Genomic DNA, 15,648 nt, shown 5'->3' with positions numbered 1-15,648 from the left:
TTTGGACTCTATGGGCTGATCTTACATTACTGATGTTGGTGATATGTTTTTATATTGTACATCCATCTGTCCCATTTTTGTAAGCACGATAACAGGAATTAAGCCATAACTCAAGAATTCACACACTCATTTCACCAATATTAGATACAGTACATTTAATCAAATGTCTTCTACATACAGTATGAGTCTGGACACAATGGATAGGAACTTCAACTTGACTGGTCAGCAGAGGTATACAGGTTCAGGTGGCGATTTGACTATTTTTTTTCAATACTTTTTCAGATTTAGTACTCCTAGGAGGGTAGGGTATTGAAATCAGGTCTGGCTTTATATAAATCGAGTACAATCTCGAACATTTCATCTAGAAAAGTTGACACAAAATAGGTCTTCTTGAGGATAATCCACATCTGGAGACTGATATTAAAGGCTACTTCACCATTCGCAGATATGGTAATTTGTCATATTTCTGCCATTTTCTCAGAAGTTAAAGCAGCTATTACTCTGGGGAAAAAAATCAGCCATGTTGCATGTCTATGATTAACTGCTTAACAATTTAAAGAAGTGGCATTTGCTAATTTTTTGGAGGAATACAGCACTTTACTGAAAAGTTCCAATCTGGTGAGGTCTCATAAGTATTTTGTTGCATGAGAAAGGACTTTGCCAGGAGCTTCTTCCTCAGCCAGATGTACATCCCCTTGTTTTTCCTCATCAATTTCACCATAAAGCCTCAGACAACAGAAGGTAATATCAACAGAGGCCACCCCACACCCTTATATCGGTCCCATCAGCAAATTATTAATCTGCAGAAGTAAGACATTTCTGTCATGTTGTGGAAATAATTGCATACACTGTATGAACTTGAGCTTCAAATGTTACTGTGATTTAACTATTTATTACATTGACACTTTAACTGATTAAGGTACATTCACTGCACAAAAAAAAAGCTGAAAAAAAGTCTTATTAAATTTCACATCCAAGATATCAAGTTTTGATTCTGTGACTGCATTTTGATGAAGCTTATTTACACGACTATTAAAATTATCCTTTGACTTTAACTAGGGATATTAAAAATTAACCACAGAACAATACCTGCTTCATTTATAGTGACGATGAACAGACCTTTATCCACTCACTTTCATTCTTCAAATAAAGAAAATTAAGCATGACTAATTATTAAGATTTCAACATTGTAAATTCTGTTTAATAACATAAGCCAATATGTATTTGAGTCAATATATAATTGAGGGACTTTTGAAATGCATGGGATATATTTTACATATTAAAAGTAAAAAAAAATAATGTTTTGTGTTCTTTTTATTAAAGTTGAGATAATCATGACAGATATTTCTTTTTTGGCAATATATTAAATTTTATATGGAAAATACCAAATTGTATCTGTCCGAGAAATCACTTTCATCAAAAACACCTCTCAAGGAAGTGTGTCAATTCCAAATCACATGACCTGTTCCACATGATGTCATTTCCTCCTGAAGGAAACACTGGCTTGACTCCAAGATATGTTCTTTCTTCCCTTAGTTATTTAATATAAAGTAGTGTGTGAGTCAAGTGTGTATTTTTCGTACTCATGTCAGCAGTGTTACTACAATATCTATATAAATAACTCAGTTTTACTCAGTTGTATATATGACATTTAGAAGAATCTTTCTGTAAAAATGCCATGTGGTGTTACGGATATATTGATTTTAGGCCTGAAAACAGCAAAAAATGTCAACTATATCTACAGGGTGGGGAAGCAAAATTTACAATATTTTGAGGCAGGGATTGAAAGACAGTGTATGACCAATTAGTTGATTGAAAGTCATGAGAATTTATTTGCCACAAGAAAATTGACATAATAGAAAATGTTTTTATTCCATGTGTCCTTCTTTCTCAATAACTGCCTTCACACACTTCCTGAAACTTGCGCAAGTGTTCCTCAAATATTCGGGTGACAACTTCTCCCATTCTTCTTTAATAGTATCTTCCAGACTTTCTCGTAATAGTTTTGCTCATAGTCATTCTCTTCTTTCCATTATAAACAGTCTTTATGGACACTCCAACTATTTTTGAAATCTCCTTTGGTGTGACGAGTGCATTCAGCAAATCACACACTCTTTGACGTTTGCTTTCCTGATTACTCATATGGGCAAAAGTTTCTGAAAAGGTATGGATAATAGTGTTAGGTATGATTATGACATCAATATATGTTTGGTTTCAAAACAATTGACGTAGTGCCTGCTGAGAAAAAACAACTAAATGTTCATTGTAAATTTTGCTTCCCCACCCTGTATTAACTATGTTACCCTATAAAGGCAACTCAAAAAGTCTGTCAATTATAGATTGACCAATTTGTACTTAACACAATAATATGAACATTTTTACGAAAAATGTTGAATTGAGTAATGGGACAGTTACAGCTTTATGTCATTCTACATCTGCTGGATCCCAAGTCACATGTCTTCCATCATGTAACCTTCCCAAAGCTGCCATGTCTGCCTCTTCCAGCTGAAACCCAAAAACCTAAAATATGTGTGTGAAAGAGCAGAAACAAAAGTAACAGGTAAAAACATTAATAGTTGTGGTGTTAAAAATATAAATAAGAGCCGAATCCTGATTGACTTAGTATTTCATCTGAGTGGGAATCATTAAGGCATAAAATTTCTCAAACAAAACATCTGATAATAAAAATTCGACTACAATTTTAAGAACACAAATCATCAAGTTATGTCTGCAGTACATTTGGTGATTTTAGTCACCAAATGCGTGTATATCAACTAAGATAAACTCATTTATTTTAACAGCTACATTTCTGAACTCCTTTTCATGGTACTTTCATTCAATTCTTCAATTTGTCCACTAGATTTCAACTTACTTGACAGTTTTCTTGGACTCTTGTCTTTTTGGTGGATTTTGGTATCGTAATGATTCCATTCTAAGGGAAAATAAGATACACCATGGTTAAAAAAGTATAGCATAGACAGAAAAATACTGAATTTTTCAGGCCAAGAACACGGTTCTAACCTGAATACTCCAGCGAATGCAGATCTGAGCAGGTGTGCGCTTGTACTTTTGTGCGATCTGGAGCACAGTGGGGTCGTTCAGGACTTCACCTTTGGCCAGAGGACTGTACCCTTCAAATACAATGCCCTCCTTGCGGCAGTACTCTATCAGGTCAGTGGGCTGCTGGAATGGATGATACTCAACCTGAGGGGTCACATTGAGGTACAGAGTGATGACAGGAAAGCTGCGGGATCACTTAGTATAATACAGTGGCGGAAAAATTTTTTAGACCACCCTTGTTTTCTTCAATTTCTTGTTCATTTTAATGCCTGGTACAACTAAAGGTACATTTGTTTGGACAAATATAATGATAACAACAAAAATAGCTCATAAGAGTTTAATTTCAGAGCTGATATCTAGCCATTTTCCATGGTTTTCTTGATAATAACCAAAATCACTAAAGTTAACAATAATAATAATAATAATAATAATAATAATAATAATAATAATACATTTTATTTGTACAGCACTTTTCATAGAACTCAAAGACACTTTACATGCAGCAGATAAAAACAGAAACCAGACATATTAAAAACAGATTAAAAGCAGGTGCAAAAGGCACGTATACGAATATAAAACAGTTAAACATTAAACATTAAGATTAAACATTAAAAGCAATCTTGAATAAACTAGTTTTTAAAAGGGATTTCAAGGTGTTGGGGTCGGACCAGTGTCGGATAGAAGGTGGGAGGGAGTTCCAGAGGGTTGGAGCTGCAGTGGAGAAAGCTCTGTCCCCCCAAATTCTTACATCAATATCTATGGCATTGTACTGCCGAAAACAGTGCTTTTAGGCATTCCATGCTTTCTTTTCTGTCGGTTTTAATCACATGATACACACAGGAGTTAGTACTTGATTGCATAACCATTGTTTTTGATGACTTTTGATGGTCGAATAATTTTTTTCCACTGCTGTATAATAAATATATCCACCCTTTTCCTTTTTTGACACAGTTTTTACTTGGGCTAGAAAAATTAATTAGAAAAATTACCTATATCGCTCAGGTCTAGTACCACATACATATATGCTGAATTGGAAAGATCAAAGGTCATAGTAGATACGTTACAAAAAAAAAAAAAATCTCTGTCTCAGGATTATATCACAGATTTCTGTCAAATATTAAGTGAAATGTCTTTGGACCACTGTCTTTCAGAATGCTAAATAAAGTTGAATTTGTTTTAACTGTGTTCTATCCATGACACCTGTGTGACTGGTAGTATTTTTAGTTTAGTTTATTAGTTTATTGTATCGTGGACAATCCCAATTAATTAACTGTATCAATAACAGTAAAAAGGGGCAGCTTTAGCCAACATGACTAGTATGCTGCTGTAGTCCCTGGCCTGATGACAATAGGCACCCTAAAAAAACAATATATTACAGCACATTCATTAAAAAGAGAGAGTTAAGACAGCTAAGAGACAAGGTAACTACACATTGCTGTGTAAATGTCTTGGTCCACCTTTAGCTTTGTTGTTTTTGCAGGGTCAAAATGGGCGTACATATTTATTACTTATTCTCCTTCCTTCAGATGCAACAAGAAAATAGAGGAAATGTTTGCACAGCCTTAAAAGACAAACAGTGTGACTCCTGACCGCATGACGAGAACAAATAGTTAGAAACGCACGCTGTTGTTCAGTTGAATCATGTAGAGTGAAGGACATTTCACTATCTACAGAAAGCTGATATTACAGTTCTGAAAAAGCTAACAGCAACATTTGACTTACGACTCAAGGAATTAGGTAATATTCTACACCTAGAAAAATTATATTCACACTGTCACATTCAGGTCATCTGGTGAGTCTGCACAGGAAATTTAAGGACACTGTGTTGTTGTTAAACCAGTTAAGACACTGTGTCCTGGCTAATGTTTCTACAACCTGTGATAAGTGATTTTTTGCTACCAGTCTGTTATTTTTGTACTTTTCCACAAAAAAAAAAAAAAAAAAAAAAAAAAAGAAACTGTTATCTCGCCTGATTTGGACACTAATGTAATATTGCGCAAACCCATTTTATTATTGTACACTATGAACAATTAATAAGGGAGAAAAATGAAGCGGATTTTACATGCAATGCCTTTTCACTTAAGTTTTTTGTTGTTTTTTGTAGATTTTAAGTTTCGGAACATTTCCGTAAAATTTTTTCTCTCCAAATTTTTGTTTTAACCATAACACAGAAACCTCTCAGTGTGTCCATTCAGACAGACATAATACAGGGTGGATGAAAAGTAACTCAGCATTAAAAATTGCGTATAGAATTTTTAGTATCACTGAAGTCATGACGAAAACATTTTTTAAACAGACTGCTAATGGGAATTTGTTATTTCTTATTCATGGATTGAGGAGGTTCTCACTGATATCCCAGACGACGTCCTTCAGAAGGTTGTTCATTCCATCCCTGGCTGTTTGAGGAAACTGGTTGACGCTTCCAGTGCTTACGTTGAAATATGAAGATTTACGTTCATTTTCCCATGTAATAACGATCATGTATCATTTGTTTCAATAAATTTGTAATAGGAATATGGATTTTATTCCTGATTTTTAATGTCTAGTTACTTTTCACCCACCCTGTAGATCAATGGTTCCCAACCTGTTTTTTTGGCTCATGACCCCATTTTAACATCACAAATTTCTGTGACCCCAGACATTCAAAACAGAGACTTTTTTTTTTTTTTTGCTAAAATTAATTTGTTTTTGATCATGTAATAGTTTGCTACACTATGTTGCAAATAAACATTGATTTTAGACTACATTTAGTCTATATAATGTATATTATTATGGACGGAGGCAGAAAAGCTAGGTGTAGATTACTGCACAAAGTGAGAATTTTATTTTCCTTGGTCAGGATATGTACAGTCAGTCCAGCTTGGATTTACAAGGCTGACAATTAATACTGAACAAACAATAACTCCAACTATGAATTATGAAAGAGCTACAGCATCTTATACCGACCACAATGAACATTTGAAAAATAAACAGTACCACAGTGCTTCTGTTTCAGCTTCAGAGTTTGTCATGTCTTTTATGTATTGTGATAATCTCTCTCAACTCACCATATATTTTTAATAGTAAGATTTTTTTCTATTTTTACCAATTACTAGAAATTTCAGGCGACCCCATTTGAATTCCAGGTGACCCCACGTGGGGTTCCGACCCCAAGGTTGAAAAACACTGCTGTACGTCCATATGAAGGACTATTTCCTCCCCATCAAACCCTGCCACAGTTTCCAGCTGCTCATATCCTCCAGAGACCCAGCAATGCATTTTTGTCCTCTGCAGGGGACACGAGTTTCACAGCTTTATTGAAAAAGAAAAACAAGACAAAAAAGGGGTCTTTGTCAACTGCAAAGGGAATTCTATAAAAACTTTAAAAATGCATCTGAAAAAACTGTTGTATCATGCTGTTTCCGATAAAGGCAATTATTGAATGTAAAAAAGCCTAAACTTGTACATTCCTGGGTCTCAGGAGGATATAGCATCTGATGCACGTTACCTCACCTCTGAATTAAACACACCTCTCAGAAACCCACACTTGCTAGATTTACCTGGTTAACATGTGGAACCACACTACAGTCCTCCTTTAACTGTTCCAAGTGGTGGATCAGAAAGTTGCTCACTCCAATCGCTCGGCACACCCCTACAGTGATCCACAAAGTCACTCTTATGCAAATATATCACAATATTTACTGGTGTTTGCATACTTTTCATAGTTCTCTGTCATGTTCTTCTTTGCTGTGTACCTTCTTTATAAAGTTCTTCCAAAGCTCTCCAGGTTTCAGCTCTCATCTCCCTGTTGGAGCAACCAGGTTGGAGTGCCCCTGGCCAGTGCATTAGGTACAGATCTAAAAAAAAGGGGTGAAACTCATATCATAACTGAATAACAGCAATAAAAAGAATAGAACAACCATTATTAGATAAATCTTCTACAATTACAGGTAAAAAAAAAATGTAAAGTGTTAAATTGATAAGATAGAAAATAGCCATATACCGAAGTATTCCACTCCTACTCGTGTGCAGGAATCCAGGTAGGCTTTCTTTGCAGCGTTGTACCCATAGTCCAGGGGCCAGAGCTTATTAGTAAGCCACAGATCACTCCGCGGTATCCCGCTTTCTCTAATATCTTTGGCCAGTTTCTCCTCACAGCCGTAACGCTTTGCTGTGTCAATATGGCGGATGCCACACTCAGTGAGTGCATACACAACTGCATCATGACAGTATCCACCAGAATGAGATGTGCCTGGCATAGAAAACGTACAAAATGTATAGTGAGAACACTGCTCAGCCAATATAGAAATAATAAATAAACAAATAATAAATATTATATTTAACAGCCCACGGTAAAAGTCAGTGGAGGTTCATATATTTTTAATTCCTCTTCTTTTATTTTTGTCTTTGCACTTCTCTGATTTATTTAAAATAATACTAATTTCCATTACAGTAATAAAATATGTGCTCATAATATAGATAATCTGATTTAAGCAACAGATTAATTTAATTTCCCTACAGGGATAAATTATTTCAGGAACAATTTTTCATCTTTTGGTTGTGCTTAATCATCTCAAAGTCAGGTCAGTCCACAAAGAAAACAAACAAATAAAAGGAAGAAATACCGAGCAAAGTGTGTTAACACTGCCGTTTAAAGCAGTCATGAGACCAATTCAGGATATACTAAATTAAAATCATACCTAATCCGAGTATGGGAATCTTCAGACCATTGGCAAGTGGGACTGTCGGACAACTCAGCGCTGGTGCTAAAGGCATTTTCTATTGAACAGTGCTGAAAAATTTGGGGAAAAAAAAAAAACATGGTTTAAGTTTCACCTGTTCGCCATCCTCTGAAAAGACAATCCATCCTACTCACTACCTAATAGTGCATGACCATAAGGAGATTAGTTTTACAAATGTCAACAGTTTTAGTCCACAAACAAATACCAAATAATCTGACCACATGGTCTAGTTTCCCAAATGCACCCATCACAAGTTGGATCATTTTAAGATTTTATATACATATTAACTTCAGCTTCAATATATTTGTGACATTTATTAGAGTGTATTTAGAGATGCAGTCACAGATCAGGTAGTCATGTGTGTCAAATGTTGCCATGTTGGAATGTAACAGTGCATTTACTCACTTACCTACACATTGGCAGTTGCACATTCCTTGAGTATTTCCACTTATGCAACTGAATGCTTCTACCCAAAGGCAAATGTTGTACTTTTCATTCCTGACAACTTTAGTTACTTTTCAGATTACAATCCAACATCCCCTTCCTTTCTGGTGAAAATCATTTAACTCCAAATGTGTGCTAAATAAAACCTCAAAAACCTAGACAGCTGCTGGTGACCAAAAGTAGCCCCTCATGTAAAAGTCTTAATAACTTTAGAACCACAAATCCTATCAGTACATTGAAATAATTCATATTAACTGTGATTTTCTCAGGTTTTCAGCAGCATGTCCTTTTTGGATGTTCAAAGTAAATAAATGATAAATCACTTAGAAAAGGTTGAATGTAGAGAAAACATTAAAAAAAAAAAAAATAGGGATATGAAGTATCTTGAATTGTCTGTTCTCTAAAAATTAGTTTTAACACATTGAGATACATAGCATAAATATATGATGATCTTGTAAAATATGATGCATTGTTGCTGATTAAACTCTGCAGTATGCATTATACACTTATTGCAGCAGTAACATTAATCCCAAAACGTCATACAGCCTGCAACAATTTACTGCACTATGACAACTTTAAGCTCTCACACTTTAACCAATATTTATTTATAACAGATAATAGTTGCATAATTTTTCTCGGATAAGGTTTTAAAAGCGTTTCCACAGTGTATTTGTGTTTTTACTTTCAGGCTGTTTCCACTTCCTCCCTCAATATAAATATGTCCACAAAAGTATGGTGCGTTTAGTGCAGCCGGGAATCCTGACCTTTCCGTGATTTCTGTGGATTCAACTGACACTAAAAAAACAGAAATGACATTTTTGCACAAAAGAGCCACTCATCCTCGATTAACGTCCAACTACTTACCTTACTACGTCCACTTTGAATTTACTTGAGCGTCGTTTCGTTAGGTCCATATCGACTCCATACTGGATACGGACCGGATCATAAAAGCAACCAGGCGGGACTTAATGGGTGTAGTGCCGAATTCTGCTCCCTGCCGAAAACTGCATCCCCAGCCCAGGGTGAAGTAGTTTTCAGCGGTATCTGTTCATATTGTTATATATTTTGTGTGTTTTCTATTTAGGATTTAACATTTTAAAGTTTTATATACCTTATAGTTTGCACATTCTTTAATATTAAACAGATAAAAAACATAACTGTAGTATCTTACAATATTATTAATTAATTGCTGAACAGCTACGATGGTGTTAAGAGGATGAATAATTCACAATTAATTTCATACCCTACAGTTAAAAAAAAGAGAGATAAAATAAATGTGAAAATTGACTGAAGTGAATTTTAGTGCACATTGTTCTCTTCATGGTTGACTTAGGAAGGGAGTGCAGTTTTCAGCAGGGAGCAGAATTCGGCATAACAACGGGGTCTCCTCCGCCAACATGGCGATTATGTGAAGTAAACAGTTTATGTCCGCAGGCCATGAGGTGAGTTTAGTCACATGAAAGCTACTAAAACCGTCCTCTGTAGTGGTTTAATGTCTTTTAGGACGGGTAGTTTAACAAAGTATTTCCTGAAGTTCACGCAAACTTTCCTTTATGCAACAGTTTGTGTGTGAGCGTATTCGCTGTTTGTATGTGCTTTAAATGGAAACTTTCCTTAATATGAGAAAAACTTTGAGGCAAATTTACAAGTTAAACATTTCTACAGTATTTTAGATGTAACGTTTTTTTCAATTTTACCATGAATCATGTCTGTAGGTGTGGTTTTCAGTGAAACTCACCTGAAATGCAGCTGGTTCTTCTTCCACTTGGACTTAAAAGTTGATATTAGTGATGTGACGTTCACGAATGAATCGAATCTTTTGAACGGCTCTTTGAAACGAACGATGGGAACCGAGTCTTTGTAAAGAGCCGTTTATTTATATATATATATATATATATATATATATATATATATATATATATATATATATATATATATATATATATAAGGAAGGAGTGTCCGATTGCTGGTCAGTTTAGCGTCACTGGGGAGGCATTGGCTTTATATACAGAGTAGAAGTGAGAGAACTCCTGATGTGGTGTCATTTTGATATTTACATTAGAGGTATCAGGTATTTTGCAATGTTACTTGAAGTATTTTATTTGCACTACAGTTTTTAGGTATTTAAGTAATGTAATTGCAGTGATTAATCACTGTTGTGTTTTGTGCAATTTTTTCCCCGTTTGTTTACTCACATTTATTGTTCTTGTTCTGAGAATTGCACTACAATTCAGGTATTTCAGTAATTGCAGGGATTAATCACTGTTGTGTTTTGTGCAATTTTTTCCATATGTTTACACACATTTATTGTTCTTGTTTTGAGGAGAATAAAATGTTATTTCATAAGAAAATGTTTTATTTTCTTCTTCATTTTTAGGCTACAGACTAGTCCACATAATGTACCGTGATGTTTTTGGTCCAATTCCAGCATTTGCCTAATGTCACCTCTCATGTCATGTATTTAGCCCACACATTTGAACTAACTATTCTTTTTTACAGTAAGATAATATTTACTGCCGCGCCAATTAAACACCTTTAAAATGTAATGTCAATCATCACATGTACCCTATTTAGTCATTAAAACGTTGGTGTTTCAAAATAATGCAAAAAACATAAAAGAGCCAGTCTTTTGAACAGCTCTTTTCAGTGAACGGCTCCTGATTGAACGGCTCCTTTCAAAGAGCCTAAAGTCCCATCACTAGTTGATATATGAGTGAAAACAGATGCACGAGCCTGACGTAACAGCTTTACATCCTGTGATGCAGGGTCCTTTGCTGCTGGATGGGCCTCCGCCGGACCCACCTGCTTTGGCCGGTACTGCTGCTACTCCTGGTCGGTGCAGTCCTCACTGCTCTTCTGCCATCTGCTGAGGAGCATGATGGAGGAGCAGGACTCCTTGGGGTTCTCCGCAGGGACACAGTCCAGAAGGAAAACCCTGCACAGGTCCACCATGTTGGCAGCACAGAGGAAGAGCACAGGTTCACCATCATCATCCAAACCTACAACCGCACAGACATCCTGCTCAAACTGCTGAACCACTACCAGGCAGTGCCTCATCTCCAGCAGATCATTATAGTGTGGAACAACATTGGGGAGCCCACACCCCTGAAGACATGGAACTCCCTGGGGCCTCATCCAGTTCCTTTACTGTTTAAGGAGCAGAGTACAAATCGGATGCGTAACCGACTACAGCCATTCCGGGAGATAGATACTGATGGTTGGTTTTTAATTTTGTATTCAGTCAAAGTCTAATACAGGGTATGCATGTACGTCACTTCCCCCCCAGGCCACGCCCCTCTAAGTCAAACTGAGTGGCAAAAACCAACCTGCTCATCATGACGGAGTATAGCAGTAAACACAGTGAGACCAGGAAAATGTGAAATATGAAATTAAATTAAGGACAATTGGACTCGACATGTATATGTGTTTCAGGTAAAAATAGCGATGATCCCCTACACCCTGGATGTCAGGATATGTGATTTCGAGCCACATGTCAATGTTCGTGGACCACTTGTTCTTTGGTAGCTCATACAGATCCATGTCGAGTCCAATTGTCCTTAATTTAATTTCATATTTCACTTCCCCCCCAGGCCACGCCCCTCTAAGTCAGACTGAGTGGCAAAAACCAACCTGTTCATCATGACGGAGTATAGCAGTAAACACAGCGAGGCCAGGAAAATGTGAAATATGAAATTAAATTAAGGATAATTGGACTCAACATGGATCTGTATGAGCTACCAAAGAACAAGTAATCCACAAACATTGACATGTGGCTTGAAATCGCGTATCCTGACATCCAGGGTGTAGGGGATCATCGCTATTTTTACCTGAAACACATATACATGGTTTCATCATCACTGACAACCAGGGGCTAAAACTAGGCAGAGAACCAACTGATCCAAAGTGCATTTACAGTAGACCATGTACTGACCCCAGTGAATATATGCATGACGTACTGGTACTGAGGAGATTTACGTCTAGTTAATATCAAGTACTTTATACAACACAGATACTACTGCTGTGGACCAGCAGGGACTTTATTCTTGTAATATTATGGCTTTATTGTCGGAATATGACGACTTCAATCTCATAAACGAATGACATTTTTGTTAAATAATGAGGTTTTTTTTTTATAACTACGACTTTATTCTCATAACATTGTGATTCTTTTTGTATTCGACTTTATCATAAAATTACAGGTTTTATATCGATATTTTATGACTTTATTCTCGTAGTGACAAGCGTTTTTATTTTCTTATGTGGCCCTAATACTCTGTCGTAGCTTTATGCTCGAGTATCCCCTTATTTGAAAAACTGGGTTAGCCTCAGTTTAAGTTACTTTACTAATCATGTAGAGCACAAGGTTCCTTATCACAAAATGAAGACAAAAACCATGAAAGATCTGATCATGAAACCAAGAGCTTTACTAAGAAGTAACGTTAGCCAAAACAATATGTCATTTAACATATTATTTTACCCAAAAATACAGCATAAATTAATGTTATCTGACACCAAACAGAATCCACAAATCTAGGTTTGGTTTCCTGAGTCCATCTACTTCTCTTTTCTTTGTCTTTCGGTGTCTGTAAAACGATAGCTCCAACTGCTTTTCAAACCTGTTCATACAATCAATCGCACAACAGTTCTTCCCCATTTTTATTGATTATTGTTCTTAAGTTTAAATGGTATTGAAGCCAACGCTGTCACTCATCACTTTCTTTCTGCCACACAGTGGTCGTAACTGCAGTGACGTCCACTAGCAGTGACGTCACGTGCATACCCTCTATTTAGATTGGAATCTCCTTTTAATATAGCATAAACTATTAAAAACATGAGTGAATACAACGTAAATGATTTCAGTGTAAATTTTAGAGGCAGTCACACTGATCAGGGATATTTTTTGGTCAATCCTTTGATATAATCTTAAATTCATCCAAAGTTTTAAATAGTTTGTTGCTTTTTGTTCTGCAGCTGTGTTGATGCTGGATGATGACACCTTGGTCAGCGTTCCTGACATCAGTTTTGCTTTCTCTGTCTGGAAGGTAATTGTTTGTAGATCAACTATACAGTGGTGAATACATTTGTGATATTTTGCATTAAGTGATTCTTAAGTGTTACTCCATCCTCCAAACCTATATTCTCTCTTCGGCACTGTCAAGGTCAAAACTGAAATTTTCGGTTAAATAATGAAACACATCCAGGGTGTGACATGTTGAAACTGTCAACAATTTACTTTTGTTTGTGTCTGTCTGATGCAGCCACACCTTTTGAAATGCAAAGATTTTTCTGTGAATATTTCATGATAATTTTTGAGCTTGTGTAAAAATCTTAAGGGTGTCCGAAAACTTTTTGCCACAACTTTAACTTTGTAACATCCTATGCATCTTCTTGGTAGTTGTTCTTGGTTCAGGTGGACTGCTTTTGCTCTTGAAAACGTTTCATCTCTCATCCAAGAGACAAAATGTTTTCAAAAGAGCAAAACCAGTCCAGTTGAACGTAGAGCTACCAAGAAGAATGATGACCTGGGTAAATGAGAACCTACACAGACATCCTATGCATCCAAGTCACACTTTACAATACATCTAAACAAGATTTCATTCTGGGCTTCACAGCAATTTCCTGACCAGATTGTTGGGTTTGTTCCCCGGAAACATGTCACAACATTGAGTGGAGTGTACAGTTACGGCAGCTTTGAGCTTCAGGATCCAGAAACTGCAGGAGGTGACAAGTAGGTCTTTTTTTCATAATCCTGTAAAACTTTCTCGATGATGCATCAGATAATTTGCCTACATGTGTTGTGTTGGACAGGCTGTTTGGTCTCATTCAGATGTGTATGTGATCCACTTCTGTTTCTTCATCAATGCAGGTACTCCATGGTGTTAATCGGCGCTGCCTTCTTCCATCGCCGCTATCTGCAGCTCTTTCAGGACCAGCCTCAGGCAGTACATGCACTGGTGGATGAAACGCAGAACTGCGATGACATTGCCATGAACTTTGCCGTGTCACTGTATTTGAGGAAGAACTCCAGATCCCGCAGCTTTAACAGACCCTCAGGGGTCTTTGTCAAACCTGTAGACCTCCGCAACCTGGAGAAGGATGCTAGTAGTGGGTACCAGGGTATGTGGCATCGGCCTGAACACCTCCTTCAGAGATCCTACTGTCTTAACAAGCTGGTGCAAATCTACGGTGCCATGCCCCTCTGCTTCTCCAACATCATGGTCTCCCAGTTTGGTTTTCCCAACTATGCCAACCACAAGAGTAGAGGCTGACAGGTTTGAAACCATATAAGGACATATACATGCAGATGTCTGAGCTTTAAGTCCATATTTGTTTTTCAGTGTCGATCACTACATTTCTCAAGGTCCAGACTTGCCTTGTTACCTCAAACTGACAAGAACAGGCTCCTTGTTAGAGCTTTGGCTATAGTCTTTGGTCATTTTATGTTTGATGATATACCTTATCTTCACTGTTACATCAGCAGAACCATGTTGGACTGCCTACCTCTTTACAACAGGAAGAATCTCTGTAGCTGTATGAAATGTACTGTTGCCCAAGCCTTTTCTTCAACATGTACAATGCTCTGACTATTAGTGCAATTAGTAATAGCCTGCAGGTGTTTGTCGCTGACAGGTGACCTTTTTGTTTTGTAACAGTGATTTGCAAGACTGGTGCTGAATCATTACATTCATTGCTGCACTAGAGTTAATAATTTAGCTTAGAGCACTTGTCACTGTACTGTGGCGTTTGTGTACGAATCTTGTACAATTTAGAACAGAAGGTTTAGGATAGTGGTTTCATTTGAAAAGTGTAAATGTGTAAATCTTCTTTCTTGTACAATCACTTTTTAAAAACTGCCTTGAAATAAAGTCTATATTTGTCTAGATTGGATGATTTAATGGCTACATGAAATTATACATTTTGGTTCAAAACTGGTGTTCTATCTCGAGTGGATGAAATTATTTTAGACTCAGGTGGTCACCAACTTGGCAAATCTTTCATATTCATGCATTTGTTTTTTTATTTTATTTTGCCTGACATACATTATGTTCATCTTGTCTTTTATCATAAACTTACTTTCATCAGCATTAAGATTATTTTGGACAGCAGTAAGTAGATAAATGATCAGAAACTCCTCTCACAACCAGACAATTACCCTAAACTTAATAAAACAAGGTTGTTCATTTGATTCCTTGACTACTCAGACAAGGTGTATGATTTTAGGACAAGGATAAGAGTTAGGGTGTGAGTCTTTGGTTAAAGGATCATGTTCTAACAAGGGAAGAATTCATGTTATGAAATAGAGTTGAACAGCAATACCCTGTTAATGTCATTGCAAGTACAAAACAACTGAATATGCCCCCTGCTGGTGAGATGAGGAATAACACTTTGGAAACAAGGTCCTAAACATTTTATGAGCAGGGTT

The 15,648-nt window shown here is 36.5% G+C and overlaps 2 protein-coding genes across 4 annotated transcripts; one reads left to right on the top strand and one right to left on the bottom strand.

Moving 5' to 3' along the window:
• Nucleotides 1–2,174: 2,174 nt before the first annotated feature.
• LOC115437086 (uncharacterized oxidoreductase ZK1290.5) lies at nucleotides 2,175–10,991 on the bottom strand. Of its 3 annotated transcripts, XM_030160184.1 has the most exons (9): nucleotides 10,927–10,991; nucleotides 9,964–10,000; nucleotides 7,740–7,831; nucleotides 7,043–7,291; nucleotides 6,795–6,896; nucleotides 6,600–6,691; nucleotides 3,022–3,204; nucleotides 2,873–2,932; nucleotides 2,175–2,520 (listed from the first exon to the last, which is right to left on the bottom strand). In XM_030160184.1, exons 3-9 carry the CDS (start codon nucleotides 7,813–7,815, stop codon nucleotides 2,425–2,427), a joined length of 858 nt encoding a protein of 285 aa, XP_030016044.1. In that variant the 5' UTR covers nucleotides 7,816–7,831; nucleotides 9,964–10,000; nucleotides 10,927–10,991; the 3' UTR covers nucleotides 2,175–2,424. The 3 variants fall into 3 exon arrangements, with proteins under 3 accessions (XP_030016044.1, XP_030016043.1, XP_030016045.1); XM_030160183.1 differs by lacking the exons at nucleotides 9,964–10,000; nucleotides 10,927–10,991 and adding an exon at nucleotides 9,090–9,180; XM_030160185.1 differs by lacking the exons at nucleotides 9,964–10,000; nucleotides 10,927–10,991 and adding an exon at nucleotides 8,908–8,951.
• On the top strand, nucleotides 9,609–15,132 carry extl2 (exostosin-like glycosyltransferase 2). Its single transcript, XM_030160182.1, has 5 exons — nucleotides 9,609–9,667; nucleotides 10,991–11,442; nucleotides 13,197–13,267; nucleotides 13,838–13,953; nucleotides 14,092–15,132. Exons 1-5 carry the CDS (start codon nucleotides 9,663–9,665, stop codon nucleotides 14,492–14,494), a joined length of 1,047 nt encoding a protein of 348 aa, XP_030016042.1. The 5' UTR covers nucleotides 9,609–9,662; the 3' UTR covers nucleotides 14,495–15,132.
• Nucleotides 15,133–15,648: the final 516 nt, after the last annotated feature.

Source organism: Sphaeramia orbicularis, chromosome 17 (assembly GCF_902148855.1).
Source record: "Sphaeramia orbicularis chromosome 17, fSphaOr1.1, whole genome shotgun sequence".
NCBI classification, from domain to species: domain Eukaryota; kingdom Metazoa; phylum Chordata; class Actinopteri; order Kurtiformes; family Apogonidae; genus Sphaeramia; species Sphaeramia orbicularis.
This window is presented reverse-complemented; position numbering and strand designations above follow the sequence as displayed.

Bases quoted from the DNA above. Each gene is read 5' to 3' on its own strand.
- LOC115437086 (XM_030160184.1), bottom strand. From the start codon at position 7,815: ATGCCTTTAGCACCAGCGCTGAGTTGTCCGACAGTCCCACTTGCCAAT. The intron at 6,692-6,794 runs GTACACAGCAAA...GGATCACTGTAG, and splicing joins GGAAGAACTTTATAAAGAAG to GGGTGTGCCGAGCGATTGGA. The intron at 3,205-6,599 runs GTAAATCTAGCA...GTGACCCCTCAG, and splicing joins TGGTTCCACATGTTAACCAG to GTTGAGTATCATCCATTCCA.
- extl2 (XM_030160182.1), top strand. The intron at 11,443-13,196 runs GTTGGTTTTTAA...TTTGTTCTGCAG, and splicing joins CCGGGAGATAGATACTGATG to CTGTGTTGATGCTGGATGAT. The intron at 13,954-14,091 runs GTAGGTCTTTTT...TCATCAATGCAG, and splicing joins GAAACTGCAGGAGGTGACAA to GTACTCCATGGTGTTAATCG.